General features: G+C 37.3%; 1 protein-coding gene across 3 annotated transcripts in view; it reads right to left on the reverse strand.

Moving 5' to 3' along the window:
* Positions 1 to 23,264, reverse strand: part of LOC127640483 (F-BAR domain only protein 2) — a 60,044-nt gene that overhangs the window by 12,557 nt on the left and 24,223 nt on the right. Inside the window, exons 8-21 of one of the 3 annotated variants that reach the window (XM_052123086.1) lie at positions 21,800 to 21,896; positions 16,304 to 16,348; positions 15,901 to 15,970; positions 15,585 to 15,609; positions 15,236 to 15,292; positions 14,954 to 15,013; positions 13,960 to 14,130; positions 8,237 to 8,261; positions 7,305 to 7,349; positions 6,247 to 6,292; positions 5,976 to 6,052; positions 1,117 to 1,232; positions 869 to 998; positions 395 to 454 (exon numbers count right to left, since the gene is read on the reverse strand). In XM_052123086.1, coding sequence (XP_051979046.1) covers positions 395 to 454; positions 869 to 998; positions 1,117 to 1,232; positions 5,976 to 6,052; positions 6,247 to 6,292; positions 7,305 to 7,349; positions 8,237 to 8,261; positions 13,960 to 14,130; positions 14,954 to 15,013; positions 15,236 to 15,292; positions 15,585 to 15,609; positions 15,901 to 15,970; positions 16,304 to 16,348; positions 21,800 to 21,896 — 1,024 coding nt within the window. The remainder of the gene's footprint in view (positions 1 to 394; positions 455 to 868; positions 999 to 1,116; positions 1,233 to 5,975; positions 6,053 to 6,246; positions 6,293 to 7,304; positions 7,350 to 8,236; positions 8,262 to 13,959; positions 14,131 to 14,953; positions 15,014 to 15,235; positions 15,293 to 15,584; positions 15,610 to 15,900; positions 15,971 to 16,303; positions 16,349 to 21,799; positions 21,897 to 23,264) is intronic. The other 2 variants (XM_052123096.1, XM_052123091.1) reach the window with 2 other exon arrangements.

The raw sequence follows: 23,264 nt of genomic DNA on the forward strand, positions 1-23,264 counted from the left end.
TTTCAATCTTCTCAGTAACAAATCAAAACACTGACAACTCAATAGGACAGAGGGCAAGACATTTTTGAGAAATTGTGATCCACACTATTTCTGCCATGCATCCTCATCAGCAACAATAAATCAGCAACGCAACAGTTTCAAGTTTCAAAATTAGCAACCATCCCCATTAGTTTGCAAGACAGACAAAATAGTCCAATTCATTATGAACCTAAAGTATCAACAATCCTTGATTACACCAAAATCATAGGGTGAGTCACAGAAGAGCTAAACAGAAGAATACTTAGAAAGGAATAGGTGTGTTGTTTTAGTAGATGGGAGTAATTTAATTGGTTGATGATCATTCAGGAGTCAATTAGTACGTTAGAACTGTTCTTTAGGGTACTTTCCACTTTACCTGCCGGAGTCTCACATCTCTTCTCAAATGTGGGCAGTTTCCCCACGAACATTTCGTCCTCTTAAATGAAAATTAAAGAAAACCACAAGGGGAGGGGTGGGGGGGACAGGGCAAGAGCCCACAGTTGAAGGGTGAGGATGGAGTCGTCTGGTGAGTGATGATCATATTATGAAATGCAACATGTAGAATCATTACTGTGTGTGTTAGCTTTCCATACATGTGTACACACATTCCCTCAACAAAAAAGCAAATATATACAGAATTCTGCTTGAATTGTAATATACATATCATTAAATAAGAATGTTTTTGAAAACGTGTATAGAAAAATGCCTTTGAGTTCAACATTACAGCGTTTTGAGTATGTGTGTGGTTGAGATTTGATGACGTGAAACAGTCTTGATGGACGTTGCGTCCAGCTTGTGTTCACGTGAATGCATCAATAAGAAAAGCTTGTCCAAGTGCGTAAAGGCTTACCAACAGTAGGTGTGTTGCTGGCACTCAACGAGGTGTTGGAACTGAGAGAAGAGGAGCTCTCGGCTCGAGCCAGTGGAGCAGCTGGAGGAGGGCTGGAGTTAAGCAACTTTGGAGGGCTGAATGGCCGGCCCTGAAGAGAACAATCAATGAATCAATTATTCACTGCATTCATCTCATTTAATTCTATGAATCCCTCTAAACTTTTGGGGTAATCAGTAACACGTGCGTTGTGTATGTTCTTTACTCACAGCCTCATTGATGCCCATCAGCTTTACTGCAGGCAGTTTGGGCCGTGATAATGGTCTTGGAGGCGGCACTATGGCCGTTGTGCCCAGGGGAGTAATTGGCCTGTTTGGGGGTAGTACTGTGCACGCAAAAAACAAAAACAGATATTAGAACCACAAGGCATACAAAAAGCAGAGGATGCAATGGCTCAGCATAGTTCTTATAAACACCAATGCTGAATAAAAATCTAAATACTGCTATATTGGGCTTAACGTCACAAGCTGAGTGTCAAATTCATCTATTACACCTGATGTACAGTCAGCAAAAAAAGAGTGCAAAAACCTTCAGGTAGGTACATGCTTAAGGGCAATGTCAAAACAAACTTATAAAAACATTTTGAACAAACAGAAGGTGAATACATAAAACAAGGACACTCCAAGAAATTATTATATAAAGCAAGTAACATAAAAGAAGTAATTCCTCCTTTAAACCATCTTAGTTTGCAATGTTGAAATGGGAAAACATTAGGCAGCATAGCTCCGAGCCTGTTGCTATCAGAAAACATTTGAAATAATTGTATGTTAAAGATACAGCTAAAGAAATAAACAGTATTAGATGTGAATGTAGACACTTTTACTTAAATACAGTATATAAAACATGACATGAATTACTAATGAATTTAAAAAATATCTAAAAATGTTACCATATGTTATCTTAAACATAAAGAACAATCAGAACATACAGTATCTTAAACAGTAATTTCAAACTTGGGCCTAAATTTGTCATTGGATTATGTAATTGTAAGATTTGGATGGCTTAAAGGTGAAAACCCGATCAAACATTTTGTATCAAATCAATCAAATGCAGAAAACACAAAACAATTACATTAAAAATCAATGAAAAATGCATAAAAGTGAACTGAAAGAATAAAAAAAAATAATATTAAAATTAAACAACAACAAAATCAATTCAAATGAATTAAATCAAGATTATATAAATGTTCTCTTCATATTAAAAAACATCAGGTTTTTTAAAATCACAGTAAATATTCCACACTATCATGAAGCATGAACAGTGTTTAAACATGCTTAGAACTCCCCACAAATTTACCATCCTGCATGGGTCTGGCTGGTGCTTCCTTCAGAGTGGGGGCGCTCTCCTCTCTCCTTATGCTCGCAAATGGGTCTTTGGAGAAAAGCTTGGGCTGTTGAGACACTGGCACTGACTGAGGCCTTGCTGGCTGATGGGACAATCCACGGCATGGCACAAAGGCATCATTAAAGGCAATCCATTGGCTCTGGGTGCAGGAAGAAGGCATATCTGGACCAGTGACGGGAGCACTGAGAATGGGCTTTTGGGTAGTGTAGGCCATAGGAGCAGCTTGTAGGGCTAGAGGCACACTCATAGCTCTAGTGGGGGCTGGTGTGAGGGGGCCAAAAGCCTTATCAGGGAGCTCCCAAGGAGGAGTGGAGGGAAGAGAGGGGAGGGAAGGGAACAGCAGGGTGCCAGAGATGGCAAGGCCGAAAGGAGGGATGTCACAGGGAAGGGGAAGAGCAGGAGCCTCAGCAACCTCAAGACTGACTGCTGAAGGAGATGTTGGCTCCGACATCAAATCCACTTCTGTCACAGGGGTCATCAGAGAGAAAAGAGCAATGCAGGCTTGTATAAACATACATTACATACTGATGACCATGCTGAAATGGAGAAACCGAGTAGGTGCTATCATATATTCTTTCACTAAATCGGAACAGATTTCACATAAACACTACATTGGGTTTAATGCAAAATAACAGAGAAAACACACCTTTTAATGAAGTAGTATAAGTTAATGTGTCAACCATGTTAAAGGTGCTGTAAGTGATTTTAGCCATTCTGGAATGTCCAGACTCCTAAGACCTGTGCACACAGACAGACTAGAGACTTTTGCTTTCGATCAGCTGGAGGGTGATGGGTGCCCCTCAGCCTTTCACCATACAACCCAGACACCGTACCGCCATGAGCATATATGGGCTGCCCTGTGAACACGCACAATGACAGATTCTGATTGGCTAAACAAAGGATCTGACCATGGCCTGCTGACACTTTTTAACCTGCTTTTACCATGCCTAGGGCCTAGGACAGTTACAGGGACAGGTGTGATATTTCATGGCACCTATTTCATTGATATCTGACAATGGCAATTGGGATGTATTTTCTGTATACCATTTCATTAAAAAACCCACTTAAAGCACCTCTATGCAAGTTAAACATCACAGAATCCTCTTAAAACATTCTTAAAGATGCCTTCAAAGAATGAATCAAAAAAATGAATAGTCTGTCAGCTGTCAAACCCGATCCAAACCTGTATCTGGTTATATTTTCATTGGAATACAAAAGGTGACATTTTTAATAAATCTTTATGCAACACTTGCCATACAACGATATACAATTCAGTGAAACATGACAAAATTGTTGTCCACTCCTCACACAAAGCTATCATATGTCTTCTGAAGACTTGGAATATAGTGTACATGTTGTATGTCCTTTTTGGTATATGTACAGCATACATGTTAGGATTGAGAAAAAATTATGACAGAATATTCATTTGGGCATGAACTCTTCCTTTGATAGGCACCAGACAGGATAATATTGCAAAATGTAGGGATGCAAAGATCAGCCAACCTCCATGCAATCGGCCAGCATTAACTAATGCAAATACATGCATAAACAAAAACACTGGCGCAAAAAAAAAAAAAAAGCATAAGTGTGGCTCAGTGCTTTTCCTTCTGTATGCCTGTAAACACTCATATTCACATATCGCCACCTTCCTAAAATAATGTCCAAAGTAATTTTTTGACCAAAAAAATGTATTTGCCTAAATCATCTCCTCATGATGCTGGCCACCTCTGGTAAAATGTCTGAAAAAATTACTTAGGACATTATTTTAGGAAGGTGACGATATCCATTTCTTAAAATTAAAAGAATCTGTAATATAGGAATGTTTTTTGAACTCATACTAACACATTCACATCCTGAGCCATTAAAGTCAGAGACTGTTATGAGAAGATTTTTATTCTGCAGGCATGACAAGCATTACCTGGGTCTTCAAAGACCTCATCATTTAACTTAAGTGGGGGAAATGGAGAGAAAGGTGATAAGAAGAGTGAAGCCAGGTCTAAGAAAAAGAGCATTGAACAAACACCAAAAATGAGAAATAAAAAACAAATCATACAGACTAAATAGGCTAAATTAAAATATATCAATATAGATTAAAGAAATAACCTACTCAAAATTTGTTCAAAAGTTAAACTAAACTAACAAAAGTTAAAACTAAAATCCCCTGCACTGCTCTTTTTTTCTTCTTTGCCAGGTCAGAACTATAACATGATCATGTTTGACAACGGCTGTGACACAGGGACACCAAACTCCGCCATCTGACCTCTGAAGGTGCCAATTAACACAGGATTATGATTGGCCCTCGCAGCTAGGGTAAGAGCTTGACTGACAGGTTGGCATTCATATAGTGACTATGTTGAGTGTCTTATTTGTGAGAAAAGCACTCATTTGTTTGCAAACGTCACCTTCAACTATTACAGAGTCATAAAAGAATGCACTCACATTTCTTCCTAAACAGCTAGTACACAATTATGAGACAAAATTGTGCTGGATGGTTGAAAAACCAAAAACTGAGAAGTTAAAAAGGACATACAAGGTACGTGTTACAAATAGGTGAACATTCATATGCAAATAGTTTTTGTTCTTATATGCGTAAGCTAATACTACATATCGTCACTGTACCATTCACTATGAAATGACAGCTCCTAATTCCCTGAAGTAAAAATACCATTTAATTTGAACAATCAAGGCCAAGAGCAGAGTATTAAGCCCTAAGGACATACTGAAGAAGGAGTAGACAGAGACCATTGACTATACTCACGGAAAGACGTGTGTGTGTGTAAGAGTCAAGGAAAAAAGAGGTGGGGCCAAACCAAGAGACTTGACACTGAAGACTAGATCAGAGACATTGTTGATCCAAAAATACAACTGAAGTAAATCAAATTCAAATAAAGTCAAATTCACGTATCAGCAATTAATTTCAAATTTCATATTTATTTCATAAAGCCCATTCTACAGAAAGAAATAAAAAAAGAGAGATAAAAAAATACAAAAATATAAATATAAAATACAAAAATAAAAACATATAACTTAAAATATTTCCAATTATATTTTATTTTGTGAATATAATTGGAAATATTTTATGTATATAATAAAGACAGACAGAGAGGTATGAATTTGCTGTAGGCTAAGAGGGTTTCCATGACAACAGCGGCCTGAGTAAGCTCTCTAGAGGTGACTGTTGTGGACTGGAAAAGCCCAGACAATTTCACCACCCTGTAAGCATCATCAATAATAAAGGAGGTCAGACCTAAGACAAGCCTCCCAGAGGCTGGGGGATGGAGACGGTGGAGGGCTGAATGAGTTACTTCTATCTGCCTGTACAGTCTCTGTGTGTGTGTGTGTGTGTGTGTGTGTGTGTGTGTGTGTGTGTGTGTGTGTGTGTGTGTGTGTGGTTGAAGAGCGTTCTGACTCCATCATTGTCAAGCTGAACTCTGTCTTTGAAATTAGTTTAGGTGCTGACCCTGATATAAATGCAAAATGTGATTGTACCTTATTATACATGAATGTTATATGCCGTTTTATGAAACTATGCGAGATATAGGGAATTTGATTAGTTACTGTGGGATTTGGCAGAGGATTTGCTATACTTCATTGTGTCTTCACATATAGGACAATGCAGAAAAACAATGAAACACATATGTACCGTAATGACAATATTAATACAGTCAGCTTTGCTTTGCTATTCTACAACAAGTGATGAAAAATGGAGTAAAAAGGGTGTTACCTGATGAGGGCGGTACAGAGGAGGCGGAGCCAGTGCTAGTTGGGCCAAATGGATCCAAAGACAGCAGGTCTAATTTACTGTTTAAAATAACAGAGTTTATGAAAGTTGTGCAACTCATCTATTAAAATTACATTTAATATCCATTAACAAATTCATACAAAAGATTCTTAACAAAGGGAATACATGATAACAATGACAAAACAAAACAGTTAAAAAGGCTTTTAAATGTAATCCAACCAAAAAGGGCAACTTATGGTTCAGTTTCTCTTACTCGTTAAATGATGGCTGTGATATCTTGGGACGTCCCAGCTCATCACCTGAAGATCAATGAGGAAATACACAACTTCTGGATTTACTCATGATTCGCTTACTTAACCCAGATGGAAACTGTAGCTCATGTATTTCATGCAGTAAATATGTTTTAATCAGTCAATTTTTAAATGATTGTCCTGGCTAGATTGTTTGACTGCAGCAAAGGTTTTTTTTTAAAGATTGTGCTATATCAGGTGGTTTAAAACGGTTTTATAAGTTGAGGATTACGATTTGTTCTTTACTGCATGAGACGCATGTCTTTTCAAACCCATTTATCAAAGATAAGCATAAAACTCATTTCAAAATATGGGCTATTTACAAGCAATCTGCATGTGATTTGCAGGATACAATTAACAGCACAGAGTCATTGCACAATACATTTTAAATTTGGGCTGCACGATTATGAGAAAAATCATCATTGTTGATTCTTTCCCTTGATATTGTAATTGCAATTAATTTTGATTCATAGGATTCACATTAAAATGCTTCTTTCATATGGGGAAACTGCATGCCATAGTCTGAATGTAGGATACACATCTAAAACAAACAGAGATCTGTGTCCCTCAATTAATTTATATAGTTTTAGTTGTTGGTAAATCCTTAACTTTACAAAGATCCTCCTAGCAACTAATAAAGAAATTAATAAATTATACACAGAAATCTGTGATTGGTTACAACATTTAACCTCTGCAAAATAAATTTTGAAAATAGAATGTTGCAAATGACACTTTTCAGGATTAGTTAATTGTTGCAACTCTCTTGATTATTGTTTTGATTAAGTGCGCAGTCCCATTTGAAATTGTACGTATTTGAGACCAAATCCCATAGACAAATATTATACACAAATGACAGTAGAGTGTTAAAAGATGGTTAAAACAGCTTCTAATGATTCACAATTAATTTAGCATTTTGTTAATAATTTTTTATAACGTTACAGGAATCCCTCATACCCACCAACACAATTGGCCTCTAACCAAAAATGAGTGCGTGTATGCTGGCTTCCTTAGGAATACTCACCCGTCTTTGGGTTTATAGAAGGGTATGTGTGTTGGCGTGTCATTCCTAGGTATGTGTGAGATGCACATTTACAATTCAGAACATGCAGTTTGGTATATTTTTTTTGTTTATTTTATATGCCCAATTTGCCCGTCCGATTTACTTACTGTAAAATCATTTAAATGACGCATCAGATTCTTGCCTGAATTCATGTTTTTTATGACAGAAGTGATTGGATGAATAAAAGGTGTTGACCATAAGATCATAGACCATGTTGCCACATGAGTGGCTGATTAAATAAATCACATGAATAAGTAGGTGTACAGGTGTACCTAGTAAAGTGGTCAGTGAGTGTATTTTTATATGCTAATGCCACTTTTGAGATAGAATCATGATGTGGTTTCAGACAAAACACAACATGTACTGGATTAAAGGACTTATCGGATAGAATTATCTGCCAAATCTTAACGATTTCAGCACGTGCGGGAGATTATGGTGAATGTGCTCTTTGATGAAATGTTTACTGTTCCAGTGCAATAACAAAAAAAGAAGAATGTTTTTACTCAATTTCTATGTCTTATGGATTTAAAGAATGTAAAACTTTGCTGGGAGGTTGACACTGTCGTTCTTGATGTGAGAACATGCCGCAGTGTAAACACTACATTCTGGCATGCATCTGTGTTCGTTTAAGGCACAATTTACTGGAAAAATGTAAAAATTATGATGGATAGAAAAACAAACACAATTAGGCAGTTAATCTTGCTCATGGCTTAAGGAGGTAACGCTGTTCTATTCGGATAAGGGGAAAAATGGGGGAAGCTATTTATTTTCTCATGGGATGAGTTGGGTTTGGAGGGGTCACCAGAGCAACATGAAGGAGGCTTGGTGAAAAACGTCACGGCCAAGAAAAACTAAAAAGAGAGGGGGTGGGGGGAGAAAAAAGGAATACTCACTGGATTGGTTCCTCTTCATATGAACCTGGAAATGAAAACAGGCTTTTATTAATGAGAGTGAGAGGAGTTATGAAAACAGCAGCAGACATGAAGTGCTTCATCCCCACAGTTGTTCAATGGATATTGGGCTCCCAGGACGACACACACACACACACACACACACACACACACACACACACACACACACACACACACACACACACACAAAAGAGCAGAGAACAGTACTTGTGAGATTACATATTCAAACCATAAGTTCAATAACAGTGTTTTGCATACAGTCTAAACATGAGGAAATGAGTGACAGTAAATACAACCAAATTCACTACTGGGATTGTTTCGAGGCTGAGAAATGTCAACAATAGTCAGCTAGCAAAACACTGACAAACGCAAAAAGACACGAAGATGGGAAGGGTTGGTTTGCTGTAATTCTGTGAATTCAAAAGTGACTCTTGAAACATTTATGCCCGAGACTTGGTGAATAGAAAATCCTCTCACACATTCTGATCCAGTATTTGATGAATTGAAAAACACCAGAAAACGAACTTATGGACCAGAAACATGGCTAATTGGTAATCCACAGGAAAAATGCAGTGGAAACTCACAAGCATACAAATACACCCAACATAGAGAAAAGTGAAGATAAAGTTTATTCTCACAGGCAGAGAGTGGCAAATGGGTTCAATTACAGCTCCCATGCCACACACCAGCTATGAGCTTCGAGAGAGAGATCACATGAGGGGAAAGAGAGACAACAAAAGACAAGGGTAAATGGAAATCTCAATAATATCAATAATCTACAACAGATGGCAAGGCATTCCTCATCACCTATCTATCCTGACTTGACCTGAAGAGAGAGAAAGGTAGCGGGAAAGAAAACTTTGACAAACAGTAAAGTGAACAATGTTGGGAAGTAATGACTAAAAACATCTTAACTCCATTTTTTAGGAGCTTAGCTGGTTTCAAAAAAAGTGTAGCTTTACAAGTAAAACGCTAATTTATTTTTACAATTAATAAGTGTAGCATGGCAAAAAGCTACATCTCTTGATTTTATGTCACATTGTATTGCGCATATAGCTCAACAGCCAGGCGAACAGAGGCGATAATCAAACATGGTCTCCTAAACTGTCCTCTCTCTTTCTCTCTCTCAAGTAATTAAGTCTGAATAATGTTTGTGAATCAGCTCATTCGGATGGAGCATTTCAATGAACCGATTAAAAAAAATTACACTGATTCATTTGAGTCTCTGCATGACATATGTTCAAAAATCTCGAAATGTTTAGTTAAATGCATGTTCATCACTATTTTTTAACAAATGCACAGTTTTTATACAATTCCGTTGGCTTTTAATTTAATTAGTTGTATTAATTGTTCATTTATCTTTAATTTAGTATACGAATACATTAGATCACATTAACTGAAAATTTGTTCTGCTCATACCAGATAAATGCTAGTCTAATTTTACAAATAAAAATCTATAAAATGATCAGATGTATATATTTAAGAACAATATTTCCCTCTTCAATGTAGGAAGTTAATTTTCCCATAGTACAGTGCATCCGGAAAGTATTCACAGCGCTTCACTTTTACCACATTTTGTTATGTTACAGCATTATCCCAAAATTGATTAAATTCATTATTTTCCTCAATTCTACAAACAATACCCCATAATGACAACATGAAAGAAGTTTGTTTGAAATCTTTTTATTTATTAAAAATAAAAATCACACGTACTTAAGTATTCACAGCCTTTGCCATGACACTCAAAATTGAGCTCAGGTGCATCCTGTTTCCACTGATCATCCTTGAGATGTTTCTACAACTTGATTGGAGTCCACCTGTGGTAAATTCAGTTGATTGGACATGATTTGGAAAGGCACCCTCCTGTCTATATAAGGTTACACAGTTAACAGTGCATGTCAGAGCACAAGCCAAGCCATGAAGTCCAAGGAATTGTCTGTAGACCTCCAAGACAGGATTGTATCGAGGCACAGATCTGGGGAAGGGTAAATGTAAATGGAGGAAATTTGGAACCACCAGGACTCTTCCTAGAGCTAGCTGCCTGGCCAAACTGAGCGATCGGGGGAGAAGGGCCTTAGTCAGGGAGGTGACCAAGAACCCGATGGTCACTCTGACAGAGCTCCACCGTTTCTCTGTGGAGAGAGGAGAACAACCATCTCTGCAGCACTCCACCAATCAGGCATGTATGGTAGAGTGGCCAGACGGAAGCCACTCCTCTGTAAAAGGCACATGACAGCCCACCTGGAGTTTGCCAAAAGGCACCTGAAGGACTCTCAGATCATGAGAAACAAAATTCTCTGGTCTGATGAAAGAAAGATTGAACTCTTTGGCCTGAATGGCAAGCGTCATGTCTGGAGGAAACCAGGCACTGCTCATAACCTAGCCAACACTATCTCTACAGTGAAGCATGGTGGTGGCAGCAGCATCATGCTGTGGGGATGTTTTTCAGTGGCAGGAACTGGGAGACTAGTCAGGATCATGGGAATGATGAATGCAGCAATGTACAGAGACATCCTTGATGAAAACCTGCTTCAGAGTGCTCTGGACCTCAGACTGGGGCAAAGGTTCATCTTCCAACAGGACAACGACCCTAAGCACACAGCGAAGATAACAAAGGAGTGACGGACAACTCTGTGAATGTCCTTGAGTGGCCCAGCCAGAGCCCAGACTTGAACCCGATTGAACGTCTCTGGAGAGTACAGTGCATCTGTATTGAACAAAGGCTGTGAATACTTTAGTGATTTTTTTGTTGTTTTTTTTATTTTTAATAAATTTGCAAAGATTTAAAACAAACTTCTTTCACGTTGTCATTGTGGGATATTTTTTGTAAAATTTTGAGGAACATATTGCATTTAACACATTTTAGAATAAGGCTGTAACATAACAAAATGTGGAAAAAGTGAAGCGCTGTGAATACTTTCTGGATGCACTGCAACTAGTATTGTAACCAACAACATTTTTCTAAAAGGGAATTCTGACTGTTTTTTAACTACATCAAAGTACAAGTAGCTTAGGGAAGCTACTGTTTCAAAGTATCTTCCACAACACTGAGAAAAGTGAATATGGCTCTTTTGATAGATGTGTAAATATTTCAGAGGATAACCCATGTAATTACTGAGCTCATATGCAACGATACTGAAATGAATTTCTTTTCCTAAAAGATGTATGTTAATCTCAAATAAAGCTAACAGAGTCGTCAGCAACGGTGTCTAACCTGTGCTGTGCATGCTGCAAACACAAACTGGTACTTAAGATACTTTTCAAAGAAACACAAATGGATCAAGAGCGAGGGATGCAGAGAGACAAAGTCAAACACACACAAAAGGGCAAAAGCTCTCATAAGCTCTCTCTCTTAGTATCCGGCTCTGGACCAGAACAATAATAATTCAAAATTACACCACAAATAAAACATCACGATTGGGAAACCCAACCAAAACTTCAGTATACTGTCGTAGACTATCAATACACAGAGTGATGAGGTAAAAACTAAGAGCCACTTTGGGCAGGTAGACTTAAACCATAATATACAAATTGATAGACACCAGAAAACATTTTCTGTCAGAATGTACAGCACACATTCAAGAAACATTTTATTACAAAATGAAAAACATTCACCCACATAATTCACCAAACTCTCCTAAACATTGAACAATTCCGCTTTCTATACCCCATCCAATACATCTTCCCTGTATATACACATCCCCTTCCCTTATAGCAATATATGACTGTTGACACATTTAGTCTTAGTCTTCATGCTTAATTTATCTTTCTTAATTACTTGTTTAATTAATATTACTTATCACTAAACTCATTTATTTATAAACCATAATTGATAATTTTTGTTTGGTTTCATTAATTGCTCTTAATTAAATCTGCACTGCTATTATTTTTTGACTAAATATAATAAATAGTATATACCAAAACATTTTTTAAATAAAAAAATTGTATATATGTTAACATTAATTAATACACTATTTTAACAAACCAAAAATAGATTGTTTATTGTTTGTTCATGATACCTAATGCGTTAACTAATGTTAACGTATGGAACCTTATTGTAAAGTGTTGCTATTATTTACATTACTGTAATTTTATGGTGCACAATTTCACATTGCTGTGATACAAACACTCTCAATACAAACCTGCAGTTTTGTTATGCCAATAAAGCACACTAAACAGATAAAAAGATGAATGAAAGAGAGAGGGAGGGAGAGACAGTGTAATAGTCTTTTAACTGAGGTTACATTTTGTTGTCATTCTGTCAATCTACTCTTTATCAGCTACACACACACACACACACACACACACACACACACACACACACACACACACACACACACACACACACACACACACACACACACACACACACACACACACACACACACACACACACACACAAAACAGAGGATGAAGAGACACGGTGCTAGTTTTAATGAAACTGCCCTTTTTGGGGATGATATGATTAACCAGATGGCTCGGAGTTTATCAATACCGAGGCTGCCTTATTTGAAATAAATATATTTTGTAATGGGTATAGCTCTTGCTTTGATGTGTCTTTCTCTGTCTGTGTGTGTTCATCTACCTACGCGAGTCCCTTCGCGTTTCCTGTGGTGAGATTCCCAGGCAGGAAGTTACATGGGTTTGTTTACAAACAGAACAACACACACAGATGGACCACAGGCCTAACACACATCTGACATAATGTGCTGATTGGTAAAGTGCACAGTGTGTGGAAGAGGAATCGCTGTAATACAACTGTATCCTTCGTCAATAATGACAGAACAGCATTTTAGCTCTGTGCAAAACAGCACCTGTCTCCGATCATCTGATATCTAACTGATATGTTTGCACTCAGCCACACGAATCAGAAAAGGGAAAAAACAAATGAATGCATTTACATCTCTCAAGGGAAAAGGGCTGCCACTCTGTGGATAACATAATTGAATAGTGCCCCCTAGTGCCTCCTGTGCCAATGGTGCTAAATTGTACTCCCCATTTGGAATGCCCAATTCCCACTACTTAGTAGGTACTCATGGTGGCGCGGTTACTCACCTCAATCCGGGTAGCGGAGGACGAGACTCAGTTGCCTCCGCTTCTGAGACCGTCAATCCAGGCATCTTACCACATGGCTCGTTGTGCACGACACAGCGGAGACTCCACATGTGGAAGCTCATGCTACTCTCCACGATCCACACATAATTTACCATATGCCCCATTGACAGTGAGAACCACTAATCGCAACCACGAGGAGGATACCACGAGGAGCATACCCCATGTGGTTCTACCCTACCTAGCAACCGGGCCAATTTGGTTGCTTAGAGACTCCAGCCAGGTCACCTCTGTACGCCCTAAATTCGAACAGCTCCAGGGGTGGTAGTCAACGTCAATACTAGCTGTGCTATCAAGGCCCCCAGCCAATGGAGCTTTAGGGGGATGCTAGAGATGAAGTGTGTGAGAAGAACTAGTACTATGACTGTAAATTACACCAGCCAATCAGAATTATCTTCGCCGTCAAGCCAGAGCAAACACCCTTTATATAGGAGACCAGGGTGCATTATTCTGTTTAAATGAATCTGAAAGCAAGTAATGGGTGTGCTACAAATTTAAGCTCTGGTGTATATTTGCAAATGTCTTTGTATGCAAGCTGAATACAGTCATGAGATCTTTACACATTGTCTGTGTTCATGTGAGGTGTTTCTTACAGCAGTGGGAGAGAGGGTGATGTTTCCAATAGAGGCCTTCAGCTCGTCGATGGTGGCTTTGTGCTGGTGTGTGCCGTTGTTGGTCTGCACAGGCTTGATCTTAACGTGGAACTTTCTTGGCTCATCTTCATCCTCTGAATCGCTGGATGAATAAAATGAGTTCTCTTTGGCATGTGATTAGAACCGTTAAGGAAAATGGCCTACAAAAAAGCATTCAGTTAAGTGGCATGAAAATTCATCCAATTTCAAGAGCTTAAAATGGTTACACTGCAAAAATTAAATTTTCATAATCAGTATTTGTGTCTTGCTTTTTACAATTAAAAATATCTCTATCTTTAAAACCAGAAACATTTACTTGAGAAGCAAAACTGTATAATTTCAGTGAACATATCTTGAATTTTGAAGTTTATTATTCTTATCCTATTGGGAAACACTTTATGTTTTAAGCATAAAGTCATAAAAAAAAAAAAAAACATAAAATGCATGCTTAGAACAAAGAAAAAATATTTGCCATTTAGGTTATGAAATCTTAATTAAAACATATATTCTTTTGTTTGGCAATCTTACACAATTTTGTTTCTCAAGTACATTTATATTGTTTTAGGATATTTATATAAGGGTATTTAGATATTTATCCTGGGAGACAAGACAAAAATACTGATTAAGAAAATAAAATTTGTAGTGTAAGAAGATACATTTTCCATTTCATTTGTTGACATGTATTCTGGTCTACACCAAGTTATGACGGAGCTTTGCTAAAGTAAACAAAATAAAATATAAAATGTGATGGGAAGGAGTGTCTTGACAGTGATTCAGATAAAAGTGCAAAGAAAGATATCAAACTACGTTCCCAAGCCAAAATAAAAAAAGTGTTCAGAGTTTACACTGAGTAGAAGTGATAAAACAGATAAAAGGCTAATCTTTCTGTGGCAGAGATGAAACCATGTGTGAGGGATGGGGTGGGGAATGGAAGAGGAGGGTCTGGAGTAAGGATATCATTCTCATTGACTTCAGGCCGGATACAGAAGCCCTCTTCATCCAACTGAGGCACATTCTAGAGCAAACACAGAATACACCACTGATAAAACACCATTATTCACACTCTTCAATACATCAAAACACAAGAAGAGTCTGACTGAGGTAAAACGGGCAATTGTTAGCAATATTGCAAGAAATATTTACACAGTTCCCAAACAGAAATCACTGGAGATGTAGTCTTTCCTTAATACTGTAAGAATTATAGACAATCCTTCAACAACATTAGGTCACCACTCACTGCGTTATGAAGATCTATAGCACCATAGAAACCTGGGGGAGCTCCATTGGAGGCGTTCTGAAAGAGGGACGAACAAAAGGAGCTTTGTGGCTGCGACTCAACTCAAATTGAATGGAACCAGTAAGAGCATACTTTGATCAGAAGAAAATTAGTTTCAAATGACTATATGTAGGAAAATCTTTATTGTACAACAACACACATTGAATTTTGTGGCTTCTATAATGTTTTTATACATACTGTCTATTTTTATATCTGTTTTATAATAATCTCTAACACACTATGTATAATATTGTAAATAAAAACAAATCTAATTATGAAATTGCTAAAAAAATATTATAGAAATACTCACAACAGCTTCTACTTCAGCCGATTCACTGTTAAAGAAAGAGGAAAAATAAGCTAATTCTATTACTAAAAGCTTAATTTAACCATTAACAATGCAAATAACTACAAATTGCTCAACACACAATAAATATTGTTGTTTAAAAAAAAATAAAAAATCTCCATTCAAAGAAAATCCAACAAACCTTTTTCTGAAACCATTAAATAGTTCTCATATAAATATGTCAAGATAAAGATCTTTTAAAATGATACTGTGAGTCCAAGAATTTTGTTAAAAAATGTACAGTACTTGGATAAAAAAAAAAAAAAGTCTCAACACTTACGTGGAATCTGTATCTTTATCTCTTCGTCGGCCTGGAATGACAAAGGTCTTCCTTTTTCTGGGTTTGGCACCTAAACAGACAAATATAGTTGCATCAGAAACAAAATGTACATCTAACAATGGGTATTTTAATTTCCAAACTGAAAGAAATGGCTGCAATAGTAAATTCAACCTCAGAATGTAATGTAAAGAGATGGAAAGAGGGTGTGTAAATGATGAGAGAATTTTCATTTTTGAACTAACCCTTTATATTAGAAAAATGCAAAATAGTAAAATTTTCATAAGTGGACACACTTATACATTAAAGACTTGTACATTAAAGATAAATTATGCATTCTTATTTTTTAAATATTACCATGATGAATATCATAGGAACAAGAGAGAAAAAAAAAACACATGCAGACCTTCTGTGGCAATTGAGATATTACATTCCTCAAATTCGATGGGCCCTGTAATTTAAAAAGACAAACAAATACTTGTTGACTGAAGGATTACAATGAAATGCATAATAATGAATATAACATACATCATATATATATATATATATATATATATATATATATATATATCTCAAAAAGAATCTTCCACTCAGTAAGTCCACAAAGAAGTCACACATGCAAACAGGTACATCAGATATTCTGCCCAAGAGACAGAGTCAAATTTACAGAGTCATCATTGTCTGGTGGCAATCCCAGAGCACTTACAAATGCACACACAAACACGCACATGGTTGGGGAGTAACAGAATACATGTAACGGGATTACATATTTAAAATTCAAAATATTAGTAACTGTATTCCACTACCTTTTAATTTATTGGTAATTAGAATACAGTTGCATTCAAAAATGTATGATTACTGAAGAGATTTCTTTGCATTTTATTGTCATTTGTTTAATTTAATATTTTCATATGGAAAACATTTATACATATAAATGATGCGATCCAAAGTGCATTTGAACAGCGGTGAAACACTTATGATGCGTTACATTCATACGAGCAGACAGAGAAGTAAGTTTGAAGTAAGTCTGGAGCAGAAGAAATAGAAATAAACCTGTGTAAATTGTCAGCTTTACATCAAGCTAAAATGCTATTTCTAGCCATTTTACATGCACATGTTACCAGGCACAATCATATTTTTTTATCAAGAAAATAGGTTACATCATAATTTCTTTTTCTAGTAAGACCTTTGATATTAGGCAAAAATGTTATTCTTGATAATCATTTTTGTATTGTTTTCCTTTAAAAATATATATAAAAAAAAATCCTTAAAACAAGATTAATTTGATTTATCTTGTTTAGAAACAACACTGCATAATATATTTAGGTTTTTCAGAGAATGTATTTTTAACATGTGTATTTTGTCTTACTGTAATGACAAAATTTTATGGCCAAAACAAGTGAAAAAAATCTACCAGTGCTGAAGTAATCCAAAGTATTTAGAGTATGTTACTGACCTTGAGTAATCTAACGGAATACGTTACAAATGACATTTTACAGCATGTATTCTGTCATCTGTAGTGGAATACATTTCAAATGTAACCCTCCCAAACCTGCACATGTACTCCCTTATGCACTTCTAGCCCCAGACAGTAAACAAACAAATTTGACCAACACATTGACATGCAGAATGTATAGCATTCAGTCAAATTCTGTATACAAGTCTCCTGCTGAAAATATAAATTCACGTAGCACTGAAATCAGACACAAACGCCTGTAAAAGACAACAAACCACACGCTTAATTTCCTGCTCATCAATTTTTCACATTTACCTCCAAGCTTTTACACTCTTCATATGACCCATTTTCACACTGACACATGGGTGAAGGAATTTTTATTAATTTTCTTATCCCAAGGTGAAGGGATTAAAACAAACACACTCACCCATTTTCACTTTATTTCACTGCTCTGTTTGAAAACATTTCAGGGTTTTTTGTCATGAGCTAACAACATGTTTTTATTGTTTCAGAGTGAAGTTAATGTATTGCATAATGGGATTAGAAATTAAATTAACTTGAAGTCACCATTACAGACCCCCACTTCATTTCAGCAACAACCTCTCCATAACACGAACAGCATATAAATATTAATTGTGTGCATTCGTGACTGGCAGTGAAGAGAGGAGAGATGCCCTTCAGTGCTCTAAGAGCCCTTTAGAGGCAGTTTTCTTTTGTGTTGATGTGCGTAAAAGCTAATGCTTGTCCAAGAAAATGGAAGACAGCATTTTACTACAACCAGACCCCCCAGCAAGAGACCCCGGCCGCTATTTTCATTGCACAGAAAATGCCTTGATCTGAAAAAACAAAAGCGTGTGATATTTAACTCAAGCGGTTCAATAGAGTTTCCCTGGAGAGTGGCGGCCGCGAGCGGAACTCACCCACACTGTTCAGCCCAGTCACGACAGGCTCGCATCACACAGAGTGACATAGATAGAGTATAACTGATCCACTCTACTGTACCAGATCAGCTCACTTTCTGATCTCTCAGTTACTGTTTATTTAAGATTGTCTCCGATCAACGAATCATAACTAAAGGTCATGCTCTGTCAGTTCACAATACACATACTCTTAACACACACAACACACACACACACACACACACACACACACACACACACACACACACACACACACACACACACACACACACACACACACACACACACACACACTTTAATTTAAATGTCTCAAATCCCTGTGCATATAATTTACTTGATGGGAACTGTCATGAACCACATATGCATCTTAACAGGGATATATAGACTTTTGTTTTTAAATAAAGCAATTATAATTACAAACTAACCATCCTCCAAAATGTATCTAACTTTTCGTAAAACGTCAACACTTTCAGAATTAGAATTTACAGTAAAAAAAGGTTATGCTAAATTTAACTTCTAGAAACATTTGTCAGCAGTTTATGTTAAACACCTAGACACACAGAGAATCAGACTATTTCATGTTTTGTTAATTAAAACAGCAAGTTGAAAAATGACCCAAAACACTGTCATTTTTTTATGTTACGTAAACAAAATTATCTAGACCCACCAGCTTGAAAATAATATAGTTATGAGCAGTTTCAGTACTGGGGGAAAAGGATCATCTAATTAAGCACCATAAGGTGAGGAACTAAACTCATAATTTATTTTGGTTATTCTATGCAAGAAATTACAATTAGGTTTATATAGAAACAATAGAAGTCTAAATAATAAAGCAAGTCTAAATAGTATGTCCTCATTTAAATAGTTTGCAGTGCATGCTTTTGTGAGCACAGGTCCACATGTGTGTGTGTTTATATATGAGAAGCGCATGCAGTCATGCATTAACGGAGGATGTTTTTTTTAAATTGCATATGCTGAGCATGGGCACTCGGATGGAGCAGCAAGGAGTGTTTGCGTGTCTGGCTGGCGGCCAGTTCACAGCCCAGCTGGATATCACTGAACTGCTCTAGCAAACTCCCCAAAGCTCAGCGTGTCACTTTAGGATTGTTTCCGTGGTACAAAGTTTATTCAACCTCACTCTTTCTCTCCCTCTCTCTATACTGGTTAGGGCTGCTCTGAAGTCATCAATGTGCCATACAGGTTATTGCTCTGACAGTGGCACGACCCCTAATGAACAGCTTGATACAGGGGAAGGAATGTTTTGTTGACCGAAACAGTTTTTAACCTCAATTAATTCTGCTGTCAAAACAAATGGAGGGTGAACAAAAGTCTGAATGTTACATATTTTATCCTGGCTACCTGTGTATGCCGTACCTACAGTAATTCAATGAAAGAGTGAGAAAAATAGGTTTAAAGTCAAGACAAGGGCAAAATCCAATAAGTCTAGAATACAACTCTACAAGGATTTCATATTTATTGATCTATGCCTCATGAAATAGCTCGATGAGTTCAGTATGGGCCAGGACATTTTGAAGGGCTCATTCCTATTTTTATTTCATTTTTTTAAATTCAAGAGCATTTGATTGGACAAAAATCTGTGTCCTACAACATGAGCATCAATATTTTTGGGCCATTATCTCAGAAGAGAATGACTCAAATTTGAAATGTGTATATCCAGTTGAAGTCAGAAGTTTACATAAACCTTAGCCAAATACATTTAAACTCAGGTTTTCACAATTTCTGACATTTAATCGTTGAAAACATTCTCTGTCTTGGATCAGTTAGGATCAATACTTTATTTTAAGAATGTGATGGCTGATGTCTTGAGATGTTGCTTCAATATTTCCACATAATTTTCCTTCCTCATGATGCCATCTATTTTGTGAAGTGCACCAGTCCATTCCTGCAGCAAAGCATCCCCACTACATGATGCTGCCACCCCCATGCTTCACGGTTGGGATGGTGTTCTTCAGCTTGCAAGCCTCATCCTTTTTTCTCCAAACATAACAATGGTCATTATAGCCAAAGAGTTCAGTTTTGTTTCATCAGACCAGAGGCCATTTCTCCAAAAAGTAGGTTATTTGTCCCCATGTGCACTTGCAAACTGTAGTCTGACTTTTTTATGGTGGTTTTGGAGCAGTGGCTTCTTCTTTGCCGAGCAGCCTTTCAGGTTATGTCGATATAGGACTTGTTTTACTGTGGATATAGATACTTTATAGATACTTGTCTATCCGTTTCCTTCAGCATCTTCATAAGGTCCTTTGCTGTTGTTCTGGGATTGAAATGCACTTTTTCCTGAGCGGTATGATGGCTGCATGGTCCCATGGGGTTTATACTTGCGTAACAATTGTTTGTACAGATGAAAATGGTACCTTCAGGCGTTTAGAAATTACTCCCAAGGATGAAACAGGCTTGTGGATGTCCACAATGCTTTTTCTGAGGTCTTGGCTGATTTCTTTTGATTTTCCCATTATGTCAAGCAAAGAGGCAATGATTTTGAAGGTAGGCCTTAAAATATATCCACAGGTACACCTCCAATTCAGTACATCTCCTATCAGAAGCCAATTGGCCAATTGTCTAAAGGCTTGACATAATTTTCTGGAAATGTCCAGGCTGCTTAAAGTCAAGTTAACTTAGTGTATGTAAACGTCTGACCCACTAGAATTGTGATATAGTCAATTAATAGTGAAACAATCTGTCTGTAAACAATTGTTGGAAGAATTACTTGTGTCATGCACAAAGTACATGTCCTAAACAACTTGCCAAAACTAGAGTTTGCTAACATTATATCTGTGGAGTGGTTAAAGAACTAGTTTTAATGAGTATATGTAAACTTCTGAATTCAACTGTATGCCAAGTAAATTTTGTCAATGTTGTAAATTTTTTAAAATTTTGTAAATTTGAGCAAATGCACATGGACTAAAAGCCACAATCTCTCATTTTTATTTCATGGGGTCTTTAGAATAATTGATGGCTAAATAGGGTTTATTACTTCAGAGCTCCAAACCCCTTTAGCTTCAAGCAAGATTATCTTCTCTATGTGAAAAAACTTCCACACGGTGAAGGAGGGAGTAGCAGGAGGTCAAATCAAAGACCACGGAGGGATAAGTGAGAAAAAATAGCAAGAGCACAGGGGAAAGTGTAGCTGTGTCAAGCTCTATCAAGCTCAAGTGGCTTAATCACTAGTAAAGGTGGAGCGAGCTCGACATTCCACTTAGCATGTGATGGCCGTGTTAGCATGTGACAGACCTGGGCTGAAAACCCTTGCAAGGGTCACAGCTTCACAAAACCTCTCGTGTAAACTCCAACATGCTACAGCGAGCAAGTCAAAACTTACTCCAAGTGTGTGTACAACAAAGAGTAATATTCATCTCTAATCCGCCACAAAAAATTTGTCATTTAGTAAGATGGTAATGATCTTCTGACGTCAATCTTGATAATAATATCAAGAGCAATGGCAAAGTTGTTCATTGCCAGAGGCTAAAGTTGTGACTGTGTGAGCTTATGTATGTGTTTTAGTTGTTACCTGGTCTCTCTTTGCCTGTCCCTTTGCTTTCTGCCAGTTTCTGTATGAGGCTCTCAATGGAAGTGTTCTCCATGTTGTTCACAAACTCATTTTGCACCTACACAATATAAAAACATTGTATAAAAATGGCATGCCTTTGCATGTCTTCACTGCATTCATTTAACTACTTGTTAGGGACAAATAATTTAAAATTAAATGCAAGCATGAACATTCTCTAAAATGTTCGACCATGGCATGTTTATTGGTGCCAGACAGGCTGGTTTGAGTATTTCTGGAACTGCTGATCTCCTGGGAAGATCACGCACAACAGTCTCTAGAGTTTACTCAGAATTGTGCCAAAAACAAAAGCATCCAGTGAGCGGCAGTTCTGTGGACGGAATTGCCTTGTTGATGAGAGAGGTCAATGGAGAATGGCCAGACTGGTTCGAGCTGACAGAAAGGCTAAGGTAACTCAAATAACCCCTCTGTACAACTGAAGTGAGCAGAAAATAATCTAATTTCAAACCTTGAGGAGGATGGGCTACAACAGTACAAGACCACGTCAGGATCCAATTCTGTCAGCCAAGAAAGCTGAGGCTGCAGTGGGCACAAGCTCACAAAAACAGGACAGTTAAAGACTGGAAAACATAGCTTGGTCTGATGAATCTTGATTTCTGCAGAGGAACAAAGATGGCAGCCTCAGCTTTCTGTTCTTGGCTGACAGAAGTGGAACCCAACGTGGTCTTCTGTTGTTGTAGCCCATCCATTTTTTGTTTTTGGTGCCATTCGGAGTAAAGACTGTTGTGTGAAAATCCCAGGAGATCAGCAGTTACAGAAATACTCAAACCAGCCAGCCTGGCACAAACAATCAGACATCATAAGTGCACAATTACACAACACACAACTCCTTAGAATGAATATCTTGCAGGAGGCTGTTTTGAGTTCCCATTAAACACTGAAAAAGTTTTATAATGTAAACAATGGGTCCAGAAACCACTAGTCTCAACAAAAAACAGCCAGGCCAGTGTGAGACTATAGCCCTGCTTTCCCTGTATCTCCTCTTCTGCAGAACACTGATGTAATTTCATCAGAAACCATACCTGGTGCTGTATCACAGAAACATCCCAACTCCACAGTCCTGTCTTATCTGTTAGTAACTCTGGTGATTTCAGTTAGGATCTCATTTAGAAGAATGAACTTGTCAGATCTTAACATTAGACTTATGATAAGAAGTTTCTTTAATACGAACCATGGTCTCTAACTAGAATAGATCATCACAAATCTCTTCTAAATGTCAGATTCTTACTTGCATTCTCACAAAAATAGGAGATGTACGTTACTACGTTAGTGCTGCATCCTATGCATCCAAGATCAAAGGTTTGGAGTGGCACAGAGTTGAGAGCTAGGGCAAATTCTACAGATTTTACTAGTGAGAGTATTTCCCCACAAGACCACTTTAACCATCTTTTGTTTTTATAGCCCTCAA

The sequence above is a fragment of the Xyrauchen texanus genome, chromosome 4 (assembly GCF_025860055.1).
Source record: "Xyrauchen texanus isolate HMW12.3.18 chromosome 4, RBS_HiC_50CHRs, whole genome shotgun sequence".
In the NCBI taxonomy this organism is placed as follows: domain Eukaryota; kingdom Metazoa; phylum Chordata; class Actinopteri; order Cypriniformes; family Catostomidae; genus Xyrauchen; species Xyrauchen texanus.